Source organism: Mus caroli, chromosome 11 (assembly GCF_900094665.2).
Source record: "Mus caroli chromosome 11, CAROLI_EIJ_v1.1, whole genome shotgun sequence".
Taxonomy (NCBI): Eukaryota; Metazoa; Chordata; class Mammalia; order Rodentia; family Muridae; genus Mus; species Mus caroli.
Genome location: NC_034580.1, coordinates 102,217,327 through 102,235,429, shown reverse-complemented (window position 1 = coordinate 102,235,429; position 18,103 = coordinate 102,217,327). Strand labels below are relative to the sequence as shown.

The 18,103-nt window shown below is 52.2% G+C and overlaps 1 protein-coding gene across 1 annotated transcript in view; it reads left to right on the top strand.

The window, feature by feature from the left end:
- Scn4a (sodium voltage-gated channel alpha subunit 4) overlaps window positions 1-16,048 on the top strand; it is a 45,842-nt gene extending 29,794 nt beyond the window's left edge. Inside the window, exons 14-25 of the mRNA XM_021175424.2 lie at window positions 7-363; window positions 5,160-5,636; window positions 7,437-7,572; window positions 7,929-8,083; window positions 8,880-9,053; window positions 9,506-9,628; window positions 11,013-11,291; window positions 11,476-11,529; window positions 11,724-11,861; window positions 12,806-12,910; window positions 13,535-13,805; window positions 14,790-16,048. Of these exons, the coding sequence (XP_021031083.1) occupies window positions 7-363; window positions 5,160-5,636; window positions 7,437-7,572; window positions 7,929-8,083; window positions 8,880-9,053; window positions 9,506-9,628; window positions 11,013-11,291; window positions 11,476-11,529; window positions 11,724-11,861; window positions 12,806-12,910; window positions 13,535-13,805; window positions 14,790-16,045 (3,525 nt within the window). The 3' untranslated portion in view covers window positions 16,046-16,048. The remainder of the gene's footprint in view (window positions 1-6; window positions 364-5,159; window positions 5,637-7,436; window positions 7,573-7,928; window positions 8,084-8,879; window positions 9,054-9,505; window positions 9,629-11,012; window positions 11,292-11,475; window positions 11,530-11,723; window positions 11,862-12,805; window positions 12,911-13,534; window positions 13,806-14,789) is intronic.
- The last annotated feature ends 2,055 nt before the right edge of the window (window positions 16,049-18,103 follow it).

The following is an 18,103-nucleotide window of genomic DNA, read 5'->3' as shown; positions in this document are numbered from 1 at the left end:
TGGCAGCTGCGTGTCTTCAAGCTGGCCAAGTCATGGCCAACACTCAACATGCTCATCAAAATCATTGGCAACTCAGTGGGCGCACTGGGCAACCTGACCCTGGTGTTGGCCATCATCGTCTTCATCTTCGCCGTGGTGGGCATGCAGCTGTTTGGCAAGAGCTATAAGGAATGTGTGTGCAAGATTGCCTCAGACTGCAGCCTGCCCCGCTGGCACATGCACGATTTCTTCCACTCCTTCCTCATCGTCTTCCGCATCCTCTGTGGGGAGTGGATTGAGACCATGTGGGACTGCATGGAAGTGGCCGGCCAGGCCATGTGCCTCACCGTCTTCCTCATGGTCATGGTCATTGGCAACCTGGTGGTAAGTGAGGCTGTCAGGCAAGCTTCCTGACTCTTACACAGGAAATCCATGAAGCATGTTCAGGTCCTTTCTTTCTCTTTTGAGGGGCTTGTTCATTAAGGTATAGCTGTATAAAACTCTTGGTCTTTGGGGGCCTGGTGGTGGTGGACACCATACTTCCAGCACTCTGGAAGCTAATGCAGAGGATCTCGGAGAGTTCAAATATAGTCTGGGCTAGTTAGTGAATGCCCCTACAGCCTGGGCTCTAGAGCAAGGCTGTCTAAAAAACAAACAAACAAACAAACAAACAAACAACAAAATACCAGTGGGGGCTGGAGAGATGGCTCAGCAGTTAAAAACACTCGTTGCTTTTGCAGAAGATTGGGTTCAGTTCCCAGCACCCACATGGTGGTTCCTAATCATCCATAGCTCCAGTTTCAAGGGATCAATGTCCTCTTCTGACCTCCTCCAGCACCAGGCACTCATGTGGTACACACACACACACACACACACACACACACACACACAGGCAAAACATATATAAAATAAAATGAAGAAATCTAACTTTTAAAAATGTTTTCTATGCCCCGCCTCCCAAGATGGTAATTTTATATGATTCCTCTCAGTGAGCTTCAAAATTGTCCGCCTAACAATCCGGAGGAGTTTCTTAAAACAGGTTCCTGTCCCCAGTCTTGGAGAATTTAGTTCGGCCAACTCCAGAGCTTAGGCTCGGAGCGCCACACAAAGCTGCTGTCACTGGTTCAGAGACAGTGTTTGTTTTTGAAGCTCACTCTATAATCCAAGACTGGCCTAGAACTTTCAGCAGTCCTGCTTCAGTTTCCTGAGGCCCATTAGTAAAGCTGTGTACCATGTCTGGCTTGTAGGCTGTATTTGTGTGTGCACACCCAGGGTTGGGGGGGGGGGTGCTGTGCATGGAAGAGATGCAGACAGGTCAGGGGTGAGGCTCATGGTCTAGCTGGCCAACATATCTGTGGCTGGGGTAGGGCCAAATCCTCTACTACCACTTGGGGTAGAGGTCAGCTCTCTTCCATCAGGGCTCTTTAGTGCTGCCTTCAGCTGCCCCTTGTGGTGGCTGACACTTGCCCTGGGCAACAGAGGGTGGAAGAGGCTGCCCACATGTCCTTCACAAAGACTGGAGGAATTGTGGGCTGCTGGGTCAGCGCTTCTCAGATATCGCTGAGCTCTGCCTGGGGGCTGGTGCTGATGGGGGAGGGGGTGTCACCCCAGCTGGAGGAGACTGTGGGACTATTACAGGAGAGAAATCAGAACTGCAGTTCCTCGGAGAGTGTTCTGAAGTCAGGGGGAGTCAGGGGGATGGCATGCTTGAAGTCAAAGTTTGTGACTGTAGATTTAATGGCTGGGGTGGCTAAAAGAGTTAGGAGACTTAGCTCTTTGTACAAGGGCGGTCATGAACATTTTGTGCCACTTTCTGTTTGTTTGTCTCTTTGTTTGTTACCTTGGCTATTCTTGAACTCAAGATCTTCCTGCCTCAGCTACTCAAGCACTGAGATTTGCAAGCATGCTCCACCGTGTGTGTGTGTGTGTGTGTGTGTGTGTGTGTGTGTGNGAGAGAGAGAGAGAGAGAGAGAGAGAGAGAGAGAGAGAGAGAGAGAGAGAGAGAAAGAATGTGGGACCACTTTTGTGACAAGCCCTTTTACATTTTTCTGGTCATCTCACTGGCACATGCTTCGCAGTAATTTTCACCTGTTTTTTTCTTGGTGGAAAACAGAGGTGCCTAGCTATCTGGATTCTATCTATAAGGTTCTATCTGGAAAACAAAGATACCCAATGGTGTAGTCATAAGAGTTACAGGGCACAGGTCTCAATACTTAGGCTCTAAATTCAAGGAGGCCAGATGTTAGCGATGGGTAGCTTTGGGTTAATAATTATTATAATAAAATTGGCTACTGTCTCCCCTTGGGGAGGGGAGCTCCAGCCATTAGCCTGAAGCTTCTGACAGCACAGCTCTGTGAAGCAGGGAATACTGTCTCCACCCTGGAGGAGGCGTCACCCAGAAATGCCCAGCTCTTGAGATGATGAAGTGGGACTAGAGCCTGGGTGTGGGGCTCTAATAACCAGAGCATCATTGAGAGTGGCAGTGACTTGGTAACCTTGATGCCAGCAGCCCTTGGTCAAGCATTTGCCCAGAGTCCTGTGCTGGGTCTGAGTATTCACTCCATCCTCACCACCCTAAGAGGGCTGGACCAGGAAGCAAAGGCTCAGAGCTACTATATTTGAAGCCAAGCTTTCTGACTCCTGAATCTGTAGTCATGACACTGCACTGCCTCTGTGCACTGATACACCACAGACACAGATGCAGACACAGACACAGATGCACACGCGCGCACGTACACACACACACACACACACACCCTGCCAGCTCTTTTCCAGCCCATCTCTGTGACTCCTCCCATTAGCTCAGATGGCCTGCAGCAGCCCAGGAAGAGACTGTGGCCATTTCCTTGGGTGCTGTCTCCTCTCACCCCTCTCACCCCTCTCCCTCTCAGGCTTACAGAGAAGCAGGTGTCTGCCAGAGGGCACCAAGGCACCCTGCCAGGGCTCGTGAGCACTCATACCCTCCACAGCCTTGGCACCTGATCACTTCCTCTGGGTTACTGTAAAAAGGTAAAGGACCAGGACACAAGTACCCTACCCCACAGAGCCCCCTAGGGAATGTGCCCTCCCTCTTTCACCCCCTCCCCCACTCTTTGCCTGAGGAAGCTATTTCTGTCCCAGGCAGGAGCCGTGTGCAAACCCTGCTGACCCAGAGAGCAGCTAATTCCCATCTCAAATGTGTTTCTGGCAGCTGGATGTCCCCTCCCCAGAGGGAGAAGAACGACTAGTAAATGTGGGTGGGGGCAATGGCAGGAAGGTATGGGATGTGAGGCAGTGACTCTAAGCACATTCCTCTGAAAAGATTCTAACATAATTTTGAGAGATTCCATGTTAACCTGATCATTAAAGCCCATGATGAGAAGACCTTGGGAGGACACTGATGGTGCCAGGCAGTGGAGCCTATGAAGACAGTCAGCGACAGTAGATTCTCACACATAAGCTCCCTCATTCCCTCATACCCAGGAGAGCAAGACCTTAGCTATGCCCTTGTCAGGCAGAAGCTATGACCAACCACCCCAGACAGCTTCACCTTCATCCTGTTGTTTAAAGACTGGTGGGAGGGAGGGCCGCCATATTTCGAGCCTCCCGGGATTCAATTCGTCTTGTAGTATAAAGGAGTGGTGCTCTCTTAAGGTTGTATAATGACACTAGAAACCTGAGATCTTGTCCTGGCTGTGCTGTCTGACTCAGGACAAATCATTCCACCTCTCAGGGACTCAGTTTTCTTACTTACAAAACGCTAGCCCAACTTTGGGGTTGGCCACTCATTCAGTCTTCATACCTAGCACAGCATGTGTGTAATAGCTGCCAATTCAAGTACCTATTACGCGTTCTATCTGTATTGATCTTCTAGCCATCACAGTGTGCTGGAACTCTTCTAGCCATCACAGTGTGCTGGAACTACCTGAATCATACAGATAAGGGAACAGAGGCGTAGGATGTCCGGACAGCTAATAGGCTGATCTGTGGTAGCATGGTGCTAAAATTTACCCCCTAGTTTCTATTGCCACCTCTGACCACAGTATTGGATTTGTCTGATCGAAGGTCTGCTTCTCTAGGCTGTGGGCTCCTTGAGGCCACGTGGCAGGTGTGTAGTCATTGTCCCTTGGACAATAAAATGGAGGGTCTGGATGGGTTGATCTATGATTTTTTTTAAGACCCAGTCCACAGAGATGAGGGAAGGAAACTAGAGTGGGTAGGGAGGCTGCAGGTCAGATGTCCCTCCCAGAGCAGCAGGGAACAAGCAGTAGAGGAGAAGACCCCCAGTTGAGCTCTCCTGCTCCTGGGGAGTGGCCTCATTTAAGGACTAGAGAGATGGCACAGTGGTTAAACAGAGGACCCAGCTTCAAGTCTTAGCACAAATATTGGATGTGAAAGAACCTGATAGCTATAACCTCCTATAACTCCAGTTTCAGGGACTATTGCCTTAGACACACACACACACTAATTTTTTTTACAAGTTCTATTTAATCCAAGAAGGGGGGGGCACCTGTGATTAGATTAGGGTTTCTAGGCAAGTGAGTGGTACATGCCCTTGATGCCACCCCTCAGGAGTCCGAGGCAGGAAGATCCCTAGTTCAAGGCCCGCTTAGGTTATACAGTGAGTGTTAGGATAACGAGGGCTACCTAAGACTTCCTTTTAAAAGTGAACTAAAAAGATTAAGATTCTAAAAAGCTTTAGGAGCTTGGAGTTGAATTTTGTTCTTCTTTTCCCAACAGAGGAAGCACAGAGCAGCCACAGTCAGAGCCTCTGTCATCTGGTGGACCCTGCCACTGCTTTGAGCAGCACGGTCCTATGACAGATGTGAGCCCAGTTTCTATAGCAAGGGGGAATGATACCAGCACCCCACCCTCCTGCTGGCAATTGTGAACACCTCACTAGATGGCACCCCTTTTATTTGTTTGTTTGTTTGTGTTTGTTTGTTTATTTGATTGTTTTTGAGACAAAGTCTCTCTACACACCCCTGTCTGTCCTAGAACTCACTCTGTAGACCAGGCTGGCCTCAGACTCACAGAGATCTGCCTGCCTCTGCCTCCTGAGTGATGGGATTAAAGGTGTGTGCCACCACTGCCCGGTAGATGGCGTCCTTTTAAGTACCCAACATGAGGCAGTTCCGCTGTATAGTCCTGAGGACCCCAGACCCGGGCTGTCCTGAGACCATCTGTCCCTTGCTTCCCAGGTCCTGAATCTGTTCCTGGCTCTCCTGTTGAGTTCCTTCAGTGCTGACAGTTTGGCAGCATCAGATGAAGATGGTGAGATGAACAACCTACAGATCGCCATCGGGCGTATCAAGTGGGGCATCGCCTTTGCCAAAACCTTCCTCTTGGGGCTGTTGCATGGCAAGATCCTGAGCCTCAAGGACATAATGCTCCGTCTCGGCGAGCCTGGGGGTGCTGGGGAAAACGGGGAGAGCCCTCCCGAGGATGAGAAGAAGGAGCCGCCACCGGAAGATGGGAACAAGGAGCTGAAAGATAATCATATCCTGAACCACGTGGGCCTGACTGATGGACCCCGCTCCAGCATCGAGATGGACCACCTTAACTTCATCAACAACCCCTACCTCACTATCCATGTGCCCATTGCCTCCGAGGAGTCCGACTTGGAAATGCCCACAGAAGAGGAGACTGACACCTTCTCGGAGCCTGAGGACATCAAGGTGAGGCCATTGAGTGTCTGCCTGCAGAGGATAAGGGCCAATAAGACCTAGCTTTACATTACTTTAAAGAATGCCACCTGGTGGCCCTTTCTACCACCACGTGGCATTCTTTGACAAATGTTCCTATCTGTGGCACATCAGCACCACCCCTAGGAACCCAAGAGGCCTCTCTTAAATATTTCTCTGGGCTTGAAGGCCCTGCTAAGTCTTTGCTCCAAATATGTTCAGATCTGATCCGAAACCCCGAGGCCCCCCGTGCTGGCTGATAATGGCATGTTCACATTTCTATGTAGAATTCCTCTGGGACTCTTCCAATCTTCCTTGTGTAGGGCTGAGTACCAGGGCCAGGGCAAGGATACAAGGATAGAGAACCCAACGGGAGTTGGGAGACACAGGTGGTGGTCACCTTTAGAGTGTGGGACCCTGTCAGGGCTGCCCGGGGTGAGCTGGCTTTGAGGCCCCTCACTTTTCTTGCAGCCCTAATAGGAAAAGGATTAATATGTGATGGAATCAAGGGACATTTACCCATGACACCCTTCTGCCCCAGGCCCGTTAGGGCACTAGAACCTAATGAACTTTGCCCTAAAAACTCTTGACTCCTTATCCCAGCCCCCAACACACACCAGTATGTGGTTCGTTGACTTAGCAGGGGCTTGAGTGCCTACTGTGCTATAAATACCCTAGGAAACGTGGCACCAACCTCGACCTCGGTATGAGGAACTCAGTGGGGGAGGGGCTAGCTAGAGAGTGGTAGGTCCGTGACTCTGGGGAGGCAAGATATCTGAGGAGCTGCAAGCAGAGCTTAAAGGGCAATCATGGGAGTTAACGTGCAAAGGTGAAGTCAGCAGTCCAGTGTATGCCCTGATTGATCAAATGCTCTGTGCCTCAGTTTCCCTTCTGTCAACTGGCAGCAAGACCCGCCCACTCTTGGCTTTCTGACTACTGCCCTAGTTACATGTGCATGAGAACACGCACACACAGGCACACACATGTGCACATACACATACATGCACACACTCACACAGGCACACACACACACAGGTGGGAGGGACTGCCCAATTCATCTTTCTCTTCAGAGATTTCACCGTGAAGGATCTCCCTGAAGCATGGAGGCCAGCCTGAGAATCTGGCCTGGGACAGCGCTAGGAGGTGGGAGGAGAACTAGCTAAGCCAGAGTTCCAGCCCCCACACCCTGCCCCCACCATGATCAGATTCCCTTGGCGCCACACCGGAGCCTTGGCTGGGGAAAACTTTCCATCCTTTCTGGGTCTCTCAGCCAAATAGACCCTGGGGGTGGCAAGGCTTGGACTCTGGGGGCACCATGTGCCTGCTCTCTGCAGCTGTGGCAGCCCAGATCTGTCTTGGCTCCGCTTCTTAACCTTGCCCCTGCAAAAGCACCTTCAGGCCTCTTTTCTTCTACTGACCCCTTCATATATCCCTACACCTCCTAGGACCCCACAGGGCTGAGCCAACCAGCCCCCCCCCACCTCACCACCCCACAGCCCATCTCCCATCCTCCCCACACTCCTCCCCAGGCCTTCTCATGTCACCCTTGTGCTTTCCTAGATGCCACGTACCATGAGGGCAGAACTGAGGACATTTTTGTCACTAGGGTGCTTTTGCCAGGGCACAGTGGTAGTTTTATAAGGGCTGAGTGAGTGAATGAATGAATGAACTAATGAATGAGTGGCTCCTGCTCTATTCTCTTCTTTCTCTCTGGTCTCCCATACTACCCCACCTATTGGGAGAATGAAGGGATCTCTTGGGACCTAGGAGTCACATGCCCTGTGGTTCCCACAGAAGCCACTACAGCCCCTGTACGACGGGAACTCCTCCGTCTGCAGCACAGCTGACTACAAGCCCCCCGAAGAGGACCCTGAGGAGCAGGCTGAGGAGAACCCTGAGGGGGAGCTACCTGAAGAGTGTTTCACAGAGGGTGAGGACACCCCTACAGACCACACCCACACCCAGGCCAGAGGAGAAATACAGAAATGGTTCTGCTCACCTTGCCTTACCTGGGGAGCCGACACCTGAGCCCCAGAGGCATTTGACAAAAGAGCCTAGGCTTGTTGAGATGGGGGACCATGGGGAGAGCTGATGTCCTGAGCTTCCTTGTGAAGCATCTTAGTCTCGGGCTGTTGAGAGAGTCCCTGAGTCCCTGCTGTGTTAACCAGATGGAGCCAGTTGTGGGGAGGAGGTGGGGCCCCAGTCTTGGGGTAGCATGGCAGAGGGTGGGGAGGTGCATTCTGAAACATCCAAAGGCCAGTGACATGTTCCCGCCCTGCCTCCCAGCCTGTGTGAAGCGCTGCCCCTGCCTCTATGTGGACATCTCCCAGGGCCGTGGGAAAATGTGGTGGACACTGCGCAGGGCCTGCTTCAAGATTGTTGAGCACAACTGGTTTGAGACCTTCATCGTCTTCATGATCTTGCTCAGCAGCGGGGCCCTGGTAGGCACCCTCCCCCAGGGGACAGGGTGGGAGCAGGAGTGGGTGCCTTGCTTCCTAAGGCTTCCATATCAAGGATGGAGGCAAACAGGACACGGCCAAACCCAGAGGATCTAAAGGGGGACTCATCTGGATTTCTAGATGGCATTAGCTCTGTGTGTGTGTCTGTGTGTCTGTGTGTGTGTGCACACGCGCACACGCGCACACACACACACACGAGAGCGTGTTGTGAATGGTAGGTGTCTTTCTCAGTTGTTCTCCATCTTTTGCATTGAGGCAGGGTTTCTCACTGAACTCAGAGCTCGATTTTTGGGTTGTTTAAGGGATTCCCTGTCTCTGTCTTCCGTAAGCCTGGGGTTACAGGCAGGCTGCTGCTGCCACCCGGCTTCCATACAAGTTCTGGGGATCCAAACTTCAGCTCTCATGCTTGCACAACAGATAAGGCATCTCCCCGGCTCAGCGTTAGTTTCTTAAAGTAAAAGATTGGTCCCTTTGTTTTGAAGATCCTGTCCCCTCAGCCAATAGGAAGGTAGGTGGGCCCTGGGAATTTGGAGTTAAGGGCGGACAGAACTGAAGATAACGTTATTGTGGACCCCTAACAGAGTGTTGAGAGCTAAGCCTCCTTCCCTACCAGGAATCTTGCCCCTCCCCCTCCTGATGATAGGACTGGGAATGGAAATTTCCCAGAGGTGCTACAGCCTATGTCCTGTGAAACCAGCAACAGCAGGCAGGGTGGGGAACAGCTTGCTGCCCCAGCTGCTGAACCCCTGGCCATTGTGGGTTATACTGGTGTCCCCAGGCCTTCGAGGACATCTACATTGAACAGCGGCGAGTCATCCGAACCATCCTGGAATATGCTGACAAGGTCTTCACCTACATCTTCATCCTGGAGATGCTGCTAAAGTGGGTGGCCTACGGCTTCAAGGTGTACTTCACCAATGCCTGGTGCTGGCTCGACTTCCTCATTGTGGATGTGAGTCTCCCAGATCTGGCCACACAGCCGGATGTCATGACCTTTAGATAACCCAGGCTCTGGGAGGTAGGACCTATCTGAATTGACACAGTCAGAGCTCCCAGGTTAGCACTGCTCCCTATAGACCAGCCTCTTCCTTCCCAGACATGACAGCCCAGACCTGGGGCCTTATGATCCCTGCCAGTGTAATTCTTATATGCTCTTTGATAGATACACGGAACCTGAGGAGATGGGTACTGCCCTTCCCAATTATGGTTGTAGGTGACATCATTGAGGTGAACCCTGGTCCTACAGGTGCTAGAGGCCACAAGCCTACTCTTCCCAGAAGACAGGATTATCCATCAGGGATGGGGTCTACAGGAGACACACAGAAACTGGGGTACCCCTCTCATGTGTCCCAGGCTAGAAGAAAGCCAGGGACCCTCCACCTCCTGAGCACGCACTTCTTCCAGGTCTCCATCATCAGCCTGGTGGCTAACTGGCTGGGCTACTCTGAGCTGGGGCCCATCAAATCCCTGCGCACGCTCCGGGCCCTGCGACCTCTGAGGGCACTGTCCCGATTTGAAGGCATGAGGGTGAGTAGTGGATAGAGGGACACTGAGGTTTAGGGCTGTGACCTATCTCCAGGTAACCCCATTCCCACCCCAGGTTCTAGTAGATTCTAAACTTAACTCTGCTACCACTGGAGGGCAGCAGAGGCTGCTGCAGTGGCCTGGAAGGCTTGAGGCAAGACCAGGAAGAAAGATCTACCTGCGGGTTCATGGGGGCCCCCCCTCCAACTCAGATTGGGGGCCCCCCATAGGGCCCTGTAACATGAGCACGTGAACAAGTATTTCTGCTTCAGTTCTGAGCCTGTCTCTCTTGAGCATGGAGCCATGCCCTTGGGTTCAGGGGCACTTTAGAAAAGATCCCCAAAGGCCTGTGAGAGAGGAAGTAACAGGTAAACACAGGGCACGACCAGTGGGACTTCCCCCACTGACAGGAGATGAGACTCATTCCAGGGCAGCAGCAGGCTCAGACTAAGCACCCTGCCCTTCCTAGTTTATGTAAGATGCTGGCTTAAGGCTAGGCCCCCAGTCCTGGTGCTGGGACCTCTGCCCACTAATAATCTGCTCAGAGCCAACTGAGTGATTTGAAGAAACACAGCACCCCCTCGCCCCCACCCCTGCTCCTGCCACCGACTCTGTCCAGAGGTCATGACATAGCTCAGGCTAGGGTAAGCTCTGTTGGTCGAGTGCTTATCTGGCATGCAGTAAGCTCAGGATAACCCTCTGAGACTCATACATGAGGTGTGGTAGCACACACCCTCTGACCCCAGCGCTCAGGAGGCGGCGGCAAAAACTTGAGGTCTCCCTCAGCTACATGGCAAGTTCAAGTCCAGGGCAGGATACGCGAGACCCTGTCTCAAAAGACCTAAAGAAGGATCGTGGCGGTTCTCAGATCCAGCCAAGACTAACGCAGCATGGTAGGCCTATATGGCTGGGGCTGGTGAGGGTCAGGAACCTGATCCTGAATCCTGTGGCTTCACAGATCTAGGTGGTTTCTTTTTTAGGCCATTTCTGTGTCTCTCACAGAAGCAGCGAGCCAAGCCGGGTCACAGCCGGGTCACGTGGGCTGAGTTTCCTATGGGGGCTGAGAAAGCAGTGTTTGTCTTGTGCTTTGTCATCCATGACCTGGGCTGCTTCCAGAGAAGCCTGGCCCCTTTACTCTGCCTTAATGACTCCAGCCAAGCAGAGAACCTTTCTAGAAGACCAGCGTGGCAGCTCCTAATCCTACCCTTTACCCTACACACAGAGACCCCAGCAGACTCCTCTCACACCCGGGCTGGCTAACCCTGCCCCTTTCTGAGTGGCAGTGCTTAGCTCCTGCATGGTCCCCTAGCTGATCTTAGCTGGGAGCCCCCGTCAGATGCCAGAGAGTGGCTCTAGCAATGACCCCAACCACCACCCTGGCCCCTAGGTGGTGGTGAACGCCCTTCTGGGAGCCATCCCTTCCATCATGAACGTGCTCCTTGTCTGCCTCATCTTCTGGCTCATCTTCAGCATCATGGGGGTCAACTTGTTTGCTGGAAAGTTCTACTACTGCATCAACACAACCACCTCCGAGAGATTCGACGTCTCTGTGGTCAACAACAAGTCCGAGTGTGAGAGCCTCATGTACACTGGCCAGGTCCGCTGGATGAACGTCAAGGTCAACTATGACAACGTGGGTCTCGGCTACCTCTCCCTTCTTCAGGTGGTGAGTGGCACCCACTGAGCCTGCTCAGAAATGGGTAGAAGTGCCTGGTTGTGCCTCATCGGATCAGAACCCAGTGGGGTGGCAGGTGGTCTCGGGGGCGGGCTTGATCGAGGAAAGGGGGGAGAACATGAATGGTGGTGTGTGGTGCCCTGCCCCCCCCTCATGCCCTGCCGTGATCTCTCAGGCCACTTTCAAGGGTTGGATGGACATCATGTATGCAGCTGTGGACTCCCGGGAGGTGAGTGGGGTCACCGAGTTGGTAAGTTGGAGGAGCAGCAATAGCGGTCCATTCTGCCCTCCCCACTCTCACCCGACACCTCCACCCCACCACGCTATCTCCTTGGAAGGCCAGCAGCCTGGGGAGGAGGGGTGTCCTCCTCACAGTACTTTGGGGATCAAAGAGAAACTCCATGTGTGTACCCCATCCTGCAGAAAGAGGAGCAGCCAGACTACGAGGTGAACCTCTACATGTACCTTTACTTCGTCATCTTTATCATCTTCGGCTCCTTCTTCACCCTCAATCTCTTCATTGGCGTCATCATTGACAACTTCAACCAACAGAAGAAGAAGATGAGTATCTGGCCCTCCTCAGAGGCTCCCCGCCCCCATCCTTCTATTCTTTCCTAGAGGCGTGAGCTGCCTGGGCAGCCCCAAGCAGTCACTGACCTAGATGGCTGGGGCAGCAAACATGGATGGAAATCTCACTAGGGACTGAGCAGGGGCTTGACCCCGTGAGCCTCATTTTTCTGATCTATAAAATGAGATTGATGTAGAGACAGACATGGTAATAAACCTGGAATTTTATCACTAACATATCTGAGACAATAAGTTCATACGTTGTAGGACAGCCTGGGCTATATAGTGTATTTGAGGACAGCCTAGGCTGTAAAGAAAGACCCTACCTCAATAACAATAAATGAAACTATGTAGATACAGACTAAGGACTCATTAGTGAAGCACTGGTAGAATTTAGCCTGAAACTGGGAAATTGACCTGAAACAACCCTCTTTGCCCCCTTGTTGTCGTTGTCGTTGTCGTCGTCTTCTTCTCCTCCTCCTCCTCCTTCTCCTCCTTTTTCTTCTTCTTCTTCTCTCTCTCTCTCTCTCTCTCTCTCTCTCTCTCTCTCTCTCTCTCTCTCTCTCTCGTTGTTGTTGTTGGGGTTTTTTGTATGTTTGGTTGCTTGGTTGGTTTTGTTTTTTTGAGACAGGGTTTCTCTGTGTAACCCTGGCTGTCCTGAAACTCACTCTGTAGTCCAGGCTAGCCTCAAACTCTGCCTCCCAAGTGCTGGGATTAAAACCATGCGCCGCCACCACCTGACTCATCCCCTCCCCCACTTCTGTAGGCCCAGTTTCTCCCTTCTTCACTGCTCTACCTCTTGTCCCTCCAAAGCTCTGTCTCCCCAATCAGACACTTCTTCAAGGGTAACGTCACCTTCAAGGTGGTATTTGAAGTAGGAGGTCCTGGAAGCAGGGAAAGGGACCCACCTCAGTCTTACTGTCTCTGTCCTACTATACTTTGGAGGGAAAGACATCTTCATGACAGAGGAACAGAAGAAATACTACAACGCGATGAAGAAGCTTGGCTCCAAGAAGCCCCAGAAGCCAATCCCCCGGCCTCAGGTACCAGGTTCTGGGCCCTCCTCCTGTAACTTCTAACAGGCTGCTGCCTACGAGGCCAGCAGGAGTCAATGCAGCCTGCGCTCTGCCCACCACCTTTGGGGACTCATAACCTCACAAAGGCTCTGCTCCCAAGCACAGCAAGTGTCTCTGGGCTCCTGTTATTAGATTATCGCTCATCTATCCCTGTGCAGCTTCCCAGTATCGACCCACCTTCCCATGTGGGACCTCTGGCCTGTGAGACAGGAGCAGGATGTGGAGGGCCACACAGTCCAGCAAGCAATGACTTGGGAAGAAGGGTAGAGAGAACTGGGCAACATCATAGGGAGAAAGGGAGAAAAGGTCCCATAGTAGAGACTGACGAATACAAAATGGGGGGTGGGGAGGGGAGAGAGAGAGAGAGAGAGAGAGAGAGAGAGAGAGAGAGAGAACAATGTCACAATGTCTTCCCTCCTGTGGCATCCTTCACCACTATCCTTTATACCGTCTCCCCCTTCTCCCCTCCTCCCCCATGCTATCTTTGTGCCATCCCATGCCACCCAATGCATACCCATACCCATCCTGTCTGGGTCCTGGCCATATCCCCCAACCCCATAGCCCATGTGTGCATGTTCCGTGTCACTGCAGAACAAGATCCAAGGCATGGTGTACGACTTCGTGACAAAGCAGGTGTTTGACATCTCTATCATGATCCTCATCTGCCTCAACATGGTGACGATGATGGTGGAGACGGACGACCAGAGCCAGCTCAAGGTGGACATCCTGTATAACATCAACATGGTCTTCATTATCGTCTTCACAGGGGAGTGTGTGCTCAAGATGTTTGCCCTGCGCCATTACTACTTCACCATTGGCTGGAATATCTTCGACTTCGTGGTTGTCATCTTGTCCATTGTGGGTGAGCTGGCAGGGCCACACCAAGATGAGCCATCCAGGGAAGTCCTTCCTCCTGCACGCAGACCTGCGCACACACACATGTACAAACACACACGTGTGTCTGCCATTCTTTCACCTTTAATACACAAAGGCATTGCTCATAGGCCACCTATCACCCTGAGACACACTGGCCGGATCAGCACATGTGTACTTGGACGGCCACATGTTGAATCAAAAGCACGAGATGGGGCTGGAGTGGTAGCTCAGTTGATAATGCACTTGCTGCAGAGGCATGACGATCTGAGTGTGAGCCCCAGAATCCATGTAAAGAAGCCGGGCATGGTGACACATGCTTGCTGGAACCCTGGGGAGCAAGGGGTCCTTGGCCAGCCAGCCTAGCCTAATCATTGGACCCTAGGGCCAGTAAGAGACCCTGTTTCAAAAAACAAGGTGGATGACATCTGAGGAGAAATGACACATTAGGTTTTCCTCTGGTCTATGTCTATGCATACACACACACACATACACACACTATATGTGTATAAGAATGTACATGCAAGCATGTACACACACATGTACACATATATACAAATAAGGACATATATACATGTATAAACACACACACAGATAAGAAAAGGGTTCCAGAATCTCTATAGACCAAGAGGAGAACAGATATGTCTGCAACCATGGCAGTAAGTAGCTACTGTTTACTGAGGGTTTACTGTAGGCCAGACATTTGCTATGTACTTAACAGGCACGGCTCTGCTTTTCCATAGCAAAGCCATCTCACTCCCCATCTTACAGAAGAGGACAAACCACATGGCTACTCTCTCCTCCCTTCTCCCCATCCATTTTAGTATATCCCACCTGTAACCGTCAGGACACCGTAATCCCCTGCACCCCTAAGAGCCCTAGAAGCCGTGCTCAGAGGGTTGAGCACACCAGGCCAGGCCCCCAGCCCTCCATGTCCCCAGTTCCGTGACTGAGCCTCTGTTTGTCTCTGTAGGTCTCGCGCTCTCTGACTTGATACAGAAATACTTTGTGTCACCCACACTGTTCCGTGTGATCCGCTTGGCTCGGATCGGGCGTGTCTTGCGTCTGATCCGTGGGGCCAAGGGCATCCGGACGCTGCTGTTCGCCCTGATGATGTCCCTGCCTGCCCTCTTCAACATCGGCCTCCTTCTCTTTCTGGTCATGTTCATTTACTCCATCTTCGGCATGTCTAACTTCGCCTACGTCAAGAAAGAGTCGGGCATCGACGACATGTTCAACTTTGAGACCTTTGGCAACAGTATCATCTGCCTCTTCGAGATCACCACGTCCGCTGGCTGGGACGGGCTTCTGAACCCCATCCTCAACAGCGGGCCCCCAGACTGTGACCCAACGTTGGAGAACCCAGGCACCAATATCAAGGGTGACTGCGGCAACCCATCCATCGGCATCTGTTTCTTCTGCAGCTACATCATCATCTCCTTCCTCATCGTGGTCAACATGTACATTGCCATCATCCTAGAGAATTTCAATGTGGCCACTGAAGAGAGCAGTGAGCCCCTCTGCGAGGACGACTTCGAGATGTTCTATGAGACCTGGGAGAAGTTCGACCCTGACGCAACTCAGTTCATCGACTACAGCCGCCTTTCTGACTTTGTGGACACCCTGCAGGAGCCCTTGAAAATTGCCAAGCCCAATAAGATCAAGCTTATCACATTAGACCTGCCCATGGTACCCGGGGACAAGATCCACTGCCTGGACATCCTCTTTGCCCTGACCAAAGAGGTACTGGGTGACTCTGGGGAAATGGATGCTCTCAAACAGACCATGGAGGAGAAGTTCATGGCAGCCAACCCCTCCAAGGTCTCCTATGAGCCCATCACCACCACCCTCAAGAGGAAGCAGGAGGAGGTGTGTGCTATCAAAATCCAGAGGGCTTACCGCCGCCACCTGCTGCAGCGCTCTGTGAAGCAGGCCTCTTACATGTACCGCCACAGCCAGGAAGGCAATGGCGACGGGGCCCCTGAGAAGGAGGGATTGCTTGCCAACACCATGAACAAGATGTATGGCTCCGAGAAAGAGGACAACGGTGTGCAGAGCCAGGGGGAGAAAGAGAAAGGCTCAACAGAGGATGCTGGACCCACCACGGAAGTCACAGCCCCCAGCAGCTCGGACACTGCTCTGACTCCTCCTCCTCCTTCTCCTCCACCACCATCATCACCACCACAAGGGCAGACAGTGCGCCCAGGGGTCAAAGAGTCTCTTGTCTAGAGAGCAGCATCAAGGCTGTATGCAGAGTTGGGGAATGGGGCTTTGAGATGGAAGAGGGTGGGGCTCTACAGGGCTTGACACCTGGGCTGAGGGAAATGGAGATTGTGTTCAGGGTCAGGTGGCTCTGAAGACCCCCGCCTCCTGATTTCATCTTTACAATGCTCTAACATTCTCTCGGCCAGAGGAAATACTGTTTCCTTCTTGGGAGCGAGTCAGCATACCATGGAGGGGTTGGTCACCTTCCTGTCACTACTTTAAGAGCCCAGGTCCCCCAGCTCTAGCCAGGACAAAGACAAACCTTAACCCCCAAACCTACACCTGACCCTAGAGCTTAGCTACTCCTCTCACCCCCATGATTCTGGGACACAGCTCCCCCCTACCCCTCGCCGGCTCAGGAATGCCCTGAAAAGGGGAACCGGTTCTGGTACAGAAATTGCTGCACCAAGCCAATTGGCTGCTGGATCCGGATGTATCAGGCTGGAAACATGACTTCTGAAACCTTTCGCCCAGTCATATCCAGGCCGGTGGACAGCTCCCCTGGCTGGCCCCTGGGGGAAGAACTGTGGAAGGACTGTCCTGAGGAATTACCGCTCTCTAGATTGCATGGATGGGTCATACAGGCTGGGTCCTGCCAGCTGCATTCATGCACTTGAGTCTGAGCACCCACATCTGCCTGAGGTCAGGTTGGAAGCTCTCTAATAAGAATCTGTCTGTTCCCTCCTCCTTGTCTCCACGCCTTCTTCCTTTGACCACCAGGGCTCGTGGGAGCCCCATCAAGCCCGAGAGACCTCCTTCTTCCTGTTTAATCTCTGTCCAATTCTCCCCTGCCCCTTCTCTGCTTCCTCAAGTGACTCTGAGAATGTTAGAACTCAGCACTCGGGGAGATGTGTTGATGCTGGGGCGTGCAGTAAGAAGGCTCACCAGGCTCGGTCTCAGTCTTCCTGCTTCCTGCTACCTAGAAAGCCACTTTTCCCCCTGAGACAGGGTTTCTTTTCTCTGTGTATCCCTGGTCATCCTGGAATTCATTCTGTTGATTGGGCTAGCCTCAAACTCAGGGATCCGCCCACCTCTGCCTCCCACGTGCTGAAATTAAAGGCTTGCACCACCACTGCCAAGAGGAAAGCCAATGTGCTTAGCGCTGCTCACCAGGATCTGACTTCGCCAGGCTCAGAGAGCAGAGACCAGGCTTGGAAGAGGGGATGAGGGTCCTGCTCAGGGGTCTCTGGATTCAGCAGTCACTTGTGTGTGTGCCTGCACATCTGTGCTTGTGAGCCTGAGCTCATCCTGAGTTTGTACACGACTGTATGTATGTGAGCCACTGTGTCTGCAGATACGAATGTGTCTGTGAATGTTTGTGTGTTTGTTGCAGATATGCATGTGTATGAATGTTTGTGTGTGTGTGTGTGTGTGTGTGTGTGTGTGTGTGTGTGAGAGAGAGAGAGAGAGAGAGAGAGAGAATATGAACATTTTGCCTTCCCCACCCATTTGTTCATCTAAGCATCCCTAAATGTGGGAAAGGGCATTTTCCTGTGCAGGAGTAAATACGGAGGAACACATATCTGAGCTTTGAGTCTCCTTCTGGCCTAAATTCCTTTTCTTTTTCTTCTTGTTTCTCATAAACAGTTTGGGTAAAACTCAGGAAGTGGTAAAAACAAGACATGTGCGCACGTGCATTCACATATGTGGGCGCCATGGATCTCCTTGCTTACCCTGCTCGGTCAGGCCTCCCTGCCTCACCTCTGGCTCCCTCTTCTGAGCTTCTGTCTCCCCCTTTCTCAGTTTCTTCTCCTCAACACCCATGGCCTCGCCCCCTTCCCCTTCCCATGTCTCTTGTGTAGAAGGAGTTGAGTCCTCCTTCCTGTGGTACTGACTGTCCCCTCAGAAGGTCCCTGCAGTGGGAGTCAGTAGTCCCTTGCCCAGAACCCAGCTCCTCTGTCTTTCCCACACCAGCCCAGCCTGGCTTGGCCCTCAGAGCCTCAGGAATCTATTAGGTCTGATGTTGTCCACCAACTGTAAGAGTCACTGTGGAGGAAGATCTGTGAGCAGAGCCTGCTGTCG